The sequence below is a fragment of the Cryptotermes secundus genome, unplaced genomic scaffold, assembly GCF_002891405.2.
Source record: "Cryptotermes secundus unplaced genomic scaffold, Csec_1.0 scaffold47, whole genome shotgun sequence".
Taxonomy (NCBI): domain Eukaryota; kingdom Metazoa; phylum Arthropoda; class Insecta; order Blattodea; family Kalotermitidae; genus Cryptotermes; species Cryptotermes secundus.
Window position 1 is genome coordinate 1,634,950 of NW_019721002.1, and position 6,956 is coordinate 1,641,905.

The 6,956-nt window shown below is 40.1% G+C and overlaps 1 protein-coding gene across 8 annotated transcripts in view; it reads left to right on the plus strand.

The window, feature by feature from the left end:
* Positions 1 to 6,956, plus strand: part of LOC111874028 (dynein heavy chain, cytoplasmic) — a 112,713-nt gene that overhangs the window by 54,332 nt on the left and 51,425 nt on the right. For 4 of the 8 annotated variants that reach the window (XM_023869163.2, XM_023869208.2, XM_023869154.2 and 1 more), the window contains 3 exons: positions 975 to 1,063; positions 1,227 to 1,256; positions 5,469 to 5,704. In XM_023869163.2, coding sequence (XP_023724931.1) covers positions 975 to 1,063; positions 1,227 to 1,256; positions 5,469 to 5,704 — 355 coding nt within the window. The remainder of the gene's footprint in view (positions 1 to 974; positions 1,064 to 1,226; positions 1,257 to 5,468; positions 5,705 to 6,956) is intronic. The other 4 variants (XM_023869180.2, XM_023869218.2, XM_023869171.2 and 1 more) reach the window with 1 other exon arrangement.

Genomic DNA, 6,956 nt, shown 5'->3' on the forward strand with positions numbered 1-6,956 from the left:
AAATTTCACGCACACTCTTTGTTCCTTCTGGTCGGCCATCTCACTAATCGCCAAAGGGTTGAAACAGGAACGCACACAACAGAGCACCACAGACAAACCACTTAACTCAGACTGACGCCAGCTCACTAATAGTCGCGGGAGACCCCCAGCTAACACCACCTAGCAGCACAACTCGTAACTACAAAGCATGCGCGCACAACAGGTCGGTTCCGGTTATTTTTGGGTCCCCCCTCGTACAGTAACCCACGAAACTCTCCCAATATAAGCCCACAACTTCTGTGCCCCTAGAAGTAATGCCCCTTCTGTTTAACTTATATAGGAGAACATGAAGACTAAGTAACATAAGAATTCCTCTCTTCTATGATATGACGCCATATAGTTTGGTAGATGTTATCCAACTGCCTGTCATATTCTGCCCTGAAGACCCTGAAGAAGGAGGTGGCATCAGGTTCTTCCAAAACATGTCATTAATCTACCAGACTACATGATTTCACATCACAGGGGAGAGTCACTACCATGAGAACGTCAGTGTGTGTGTGTGGAGTATGGGGGGGGGGAAAGAAGCAAAGCTATCCCTGTACCAGGCAGTGAAGGCCCATAGGGTTGTGAGACGTTGAGGGTCCCACATTACCTTGACAGTCGGCTCATAGATGGCGATAAGGTTGTCAGCCTTACATGCCGGCCGCGCTTTACTCCCCAGGAAAATCATTTAATTAATTCCTGGTACTCATTTCTGTTAGAGGCTCAGTAAACCCCAGGGCCTAGTGCGGCTAGAAGGATTAGGTCAACTGAAAAAAATCCAGTGACCTCATCGGGACTTGAACCCGCAACCTTCCGGCTTGTAGGATAGCCCCTCAACCAACTACGCTACGGTGGAAACACATTCATCTCAGTGAAGTAACTCGATGCTGGAACCTACTGAAGGACTTCTCAGTCTTGTGGGGCTGTCATGTCATGTGCTCCTCTATTCATAGGTTTGAAGGACCAGATCCGGAAGGTGTGTCAAGAGGAGTATTTGGTGTGTGGCGAGGGAGAAGAGCAAGGAGGCGCCTGGATGGAGAAAGTAAGTCTGCATTTGTTGGTGCATAACTTGATAATGCAGCAAATTAGTTTTCCAACAGAAATGCTCTAGATTGAAATTTTGATTGATCAAAAATTGTATTATATATGAGTAGTGGTTAATGGTAGTTGTATTTCTCTCCGAATTCTCTATGTACATACCAAAGGGAACAATAGGCGAGACTTGGGTTGAGAAGGTGAGTACAATGTGTTGTGAAGGATAGTGTATGAATGTGCAAGAATCTGTTCTCACAGCCTTCCTTGCTTTGTACTGAAATTGCCACACCAGATATCCAGACGATTAAAATGTCGCCAACACATCTAAAACTGCAGAAAATATGCGAACTGCAAGTGGTGTTTCCACTGCCACGTCTGCTTTTGGGAAAAATCATCTTCCCTCTCTGTTGACTGTCACCTGGCACTTGACGCTGTAGTCAGAAGATGGTGGGCAGTAAAGCCGTCCGGTGTGCGCATAATGTGACAACTCTGTTTACCTGAGCAGTACAGTCACTTCCTGACTGGAGAAGGGAGGGGGAGAATCCCCCAGGCTGTAAAAACAAAGGTACTGCTCTGCTCCCAGCTGAAGGGTTTAGATCTGCTGGTCCTATAGCAGTATGTTTAGTACCTAGCTTTTTGGTCAGAACTTTCTGTTCCCCATTACGAGAGTTTTATCGCAAGATTTGCTGTAGTTTGCTTGCATTTGCACACACGTTTCATTGCTGAAAGCAAGCGTCAGGCAACGGATTATTTTAACCCTGAATTCTCAAGCATGCAACGATCATTTGCTCCCCAACTGCACAGACTGCTGAACCAATAAACCACTGTGCCTTCTGGGCTCCAGTTTCAATGCGAGATGCGATAACTGTACTTTAGTTTTGTGTGAAAGTATCACCAAGTACGCATGTCTTGTACTAATGAATTTTGAGGATTTAACATAGTAGTTTAAATGTGAAGTGCTGAAATGTTCTTGAATTGTCTTCTGGCAGTACATGCCTTGTCAGTGTAAAGCTGCCCAGAGTTTAGTTAAGCGCTGCTGCATGAAGACATGTGAGAGTGAAGATAGCTTTACTCATTAACCTTTAATGTGTGGTGAACCTTACACTGTGACTGCTTAACCCCCTGGGCCCCAGAGCTGGTCTCAATGGTGTGGAGAGGACAAGAATCCCATGTCCTTGTTTGAAATTGAACCCCAATTCTTTGAACATCCACCCTGTAGTGGCCTATTGTAGGTGTACTGTGTGCCATTTGTGTGAATGTAAAGGAATTGTTTTCACCCTGCCCTTTGCTTTCATGTGGTTCAAATAGTAGTTTTTTCTGTAGAAGTAAATAGTTTCGTTTTGTATGTGTTCTGTAGTTGCACTGACTGTAGGACAAGCAGCAGGCTGAAGATAAATTTTATTTGTTTCATCATCTCCAATTCTGAACATGCCAGCAGTTTTAGTGGTTCTTGTATTTGTTGCTGTAATTTCTCCATGCAAAGCTCCAAATTACATGGCATTTTGCGGGGTTGTTACCGAAGTGTAATGTAAGATAATGTTCCATTTGTTGTGGTGGGTGAGGTAAAATGTCCTTCAGAACTCCAAGACATCAAATTAATTTTCAGTATTTAAAGAAATACATTTTGAAAATAAATTGAGTCAGTAGTGCATAGAATGATAAAAATTATTAGAACAAATTTAATTATTATAGATGTTTTGGAGCTGTATTATGTTATGATTTTCGTTGGTTTTGAAATGTTATGATATGAGAGGTTATTAATGGTGCTCAGCAAAGCATCAGAAATTATAGGGAAATGTCCATCAAACACTGAGTTTCTAGCAAAGTAATCCATGGTTTGACTGTGATTGGAATAGTGGTAAATCAAAGGAAAGTGACTAAATTGTGGTGGTTGCAGAACCTGGGATGGAAATAAGTGGAACAGTCTGAAACATGAAACTGTAGCAGACTTTCAGCCATTAGGAGGAATATATGAAAATCAAAGTTAATGAGTTTGAAAGAAACAAATGTATAGGTGTGAATAAGTTTGAAAGTGGCCATCTGCTGGTGCAACATGACAGTATCTGTTATGTCTCTACAAGTAGTATGCTTGTGCTCGGGCATGCCTGCTCGTATGTTCATGTGTGCATGTTTGTGTCTGTCTGTCTGTTGTGTGTACATTTCCACACAGTGAATCCGTTTGAGCAAATTTGGCATAATGGTCGAGAACCACCCAAGAGAGGTTTTAGACAGTTGTCCTCACCACCTCCAGATTTTTTTGGACCCCCCCCCACCCAAATAGTTATTTTGATCATTGTTCAGAAACCATTTGCCCTTATGTATTGAGGGTTTTTTTTGGGGGGGGGGGTTCTTTGGAGCTTGGAGAAGGGAAGTCACAGCTACTCTGTCTGTCTGTTACTATTTTTGATATATTTCATTCTGAATTTTCAAAAAAAATAAATTGTTTTTAAAAATTAACAGAAATATGAGGACTTGCACTGTAATGAATTGGATTGTTTCCTTGCAGTGCTGTTACTTTATATGAATATCTGTAAGATCTGTAAAACTTTCAGTATGTTACACTTTCTAATTTTGTACATGCATTACACCTGGGCAGTGCTGGGTAGATCAACTTCTGCAGAATGAGTAAAATCGTTACCTTGTTTAGGTGTTTACAGGTAAATTTATGTGGGTTTAATTCTCTGAGACATAGTAGAATACGTAATGTAAATTGCTGTATATCTGGCTGTGGCATAATTGATCCAGATAAGAAGTTTCTTACATTCTGATATACAGAATCTCACACTTGACTCAGCATATACAAAAAACTATTGAACATACTTCTGGCAAGTTTAATTGGATGTATGAGTGTATGTTCTGGTCATTGTGTGGATCCTTATGTAACACATCAATGTTAATGATGGTGATTCTGTCAGTAATGCTGTTGGTTTGCTGTTTAGAACTAATGTGCTATGACTTGTAGCTCATGACTTAATCAGACCACAGACTTTGGTGCCAATCTCCCGAACTACACGGCATCACATCCCAGAGCAATGTGACCTCAATAGGTTTCATATTACTTGTTGCTTGTGATCATTTGGGTAAATGTGTAGTTATTAAGTATGAAGTGTCGCTGTAATGAAATCTTGATATGTTGAATGTTATTGTAATAAATTCCCTTTCTTGACAAGTTTGTAATCCCTGTTCGCATGTTTGCCGAAACATAAGAGTGTGCATGTTTGCAGTATGAAAAAGATGATGTTGCTGATGTAATTGCAACCTTCATGTTAGTTTGTGCTTACAATTCAGTTTCACTCTGTTCCCACAAATCTTCTAAATTATTCTAATTGTTTTCTAATTTTGATGTGTTTTGCCTTTAAAATTGTGTATAGAGTAAAAATCATGCTAACTTCAACATTATTAACATCAGTAACTAAAATAATAACATATATCAGTATCAAGAAATCATTTGTCCGAGAAACTTGTTTCATTGTTCAGTGATTTCTGATTTGTGTTATTGTAGTGAAGATAATTCATCTTCATAAGGACTTTACCACTAAAGTGTGACTTAACTGCCATGAGTATAAAGTACCAGTGCATAGTATTGTCTGCTATAACCACTGAACAATGATTGAGAGGGTCACTGAAAGTGTTTTTAGCTCTTTGCTGCTTGTAACGCAGTAGAATATGATAAACAAAATGGCTGTCATGCCTAACAAGGTTAAGCTATCCCAGGAACAGGCCATGGAGGCTGCCATATTTCCTAGACAGTTGGCTAACAGATGGCAGTGAGATTGTCAGCCTTATGTGCTGGCCCCCCTTTCCCCCATGAAGATTCCTAGTACTCATTTCTGTTAGAGGCTTGGTCTATCCCAGGGCCATAGCATGGCTGAAAGGATGAAGTCATTTGAAAAACCCAATGATCTCATCAGGAATGAATCCCATGACCTTCCAGAACAGCGAAGTCTAGTGCTTTAGACAAGATTAATATTGTTATAGTCTGTACATTGTCATGGTACAGTTGTGGAGTGTGGCAAGTGGCTGAGAGCCCTGCCAAAAACTTGGCTCCTCTTTGTCTTTAGATTTATATGTGTGATGTTTATATCTTCTTTTGTGTATGTACATTCAGATTATATCCTGGTTACTTCATCTAAACTGTGAGTTATCTCAGATTGTCCCTTTAAAGCACAGTGGTTACTATATATGCCACCTACTTTTAACATTAAAAAATGCTGAATTTTGCCCACACAGCATATTAATGTGTTTTATATATGATTCTAAGAATAAACACTAATTATATCTATAAACAGCACTTACAACTAATGTTCCTTATACTGTGTTTCCTGCGAGACAGGAACTGATCATGTGAGTATCAAGGCGGTGCAGTTGCAGCTGCATAAGAGGACACTGACTGTGTGGCTCTGTGTGGACAGGTTCTCCAGTTGTACCAGATCTGCAATCTCAACCACGGGCTGATGATGGTTGGCCCCAGTGGCTCTGGCAAAACAGCTGCTTGGAAGGTTCTTCTGAAAGCCCTTGAACGTTATGAGGGGACTGAGGGTGTGGCCCACGTCATTGATCCAAAGGCCATTTCCAAAGAGGCCTTGTATGGGGTCCTGGATCCAAACACACGGGAGTGGACAGATGGTCTCTTTACGCACATCTTGAGGTACAGTTCAGACGTGGAAGTGGAGTTAGGTAGATGTTCTCATTTCCTGGCCGACTGTCTGATTCTGATTAGTGTCCCTGCTTTGAGCCAAAGCCCAGTTAAGCAGTGCATTGTTCCCCTATAAAAACTCCATGGCTTTTAGTCCACAAATGACCTATACTGACCTAGCGACCGCTGCATGTCGGCGAAGTTAGTCCCAATCTTTGTGGATAGAGGGTGTCAAATGGTCAGTGCAGCAGATTTCCACAGTCTTTAATCTCTGTTTTCTAGACCACAGCCACTATTTCCTTGAAATAGCTCCTCAGTTATCCTTGCAAGGCTGAGTGGACCCCGTTCCAAACCCACTACTTCTCAGAAAATGTAGTAGTGCCGGGAATCGAAACCGGGACCTCTGGCTCTGTAGCCAGGAATTCTGACCACTAGACCACAGAGGCGGTCAGTGTTTCACTATATTGAGTAAAATTTGATTTGCAGAGTCTGCATTTAGTCTAAGAAATTTTTTACCTTTCAGAATTTGCACCTCGATTTAGCACAATAGTGATGAAAACAGCAATCGGTATCCATGTTGTCTCTCTGTAGAAATCTTTACCACACAACCATAAACTTGGGCAAAAGATGTCATATCACTTAAAGCATTATAGTCACTTTGATTCTTGATTAAGTTTCATTCAGTGTTTATTTCATATGTAATTGCATTTATTTGTGTAGAAACTGTTTATTTAACTACTTACATAATATTATTTTATCATTTATATAAATAAAAATAAATCTTATAAGAAGATTAAGTTTGCTGTTGTAATTTTGCATAAGCCCTATCAATGAAATCTTTGATTTAATGTGAGAAAAGCCATTTTCCCAGAGGTCCATGAAGAAGAGATTTTACTTTTTAATCTTATATACCTCTTGAAGGACTTGCAGATGTACATGTTGCTATGAAGTTAGTTTTAATTGTATTGAAATTTTATGTAATGCTATGTTTTGATAATTTTATTACCGTGATATATTATGGGACAAATGATACAAAGTCCGTCCCAAGTGCAAACAATATATATTATATGTCTTTGATCTTGTTCTTTCTACACTACATGTTTCGGCCTCTATCGGCCATCATCAGGTGTATACTCTTAACGTTGCTGCCACACTGAACCCAGTCTAAAATTTAACATTTAAAAACACAATGTCACATTCTTCGTATTATCAACATCTACATCGTTGATATGTGTCTGGTATGTAGATTATGTTGCACACGTCA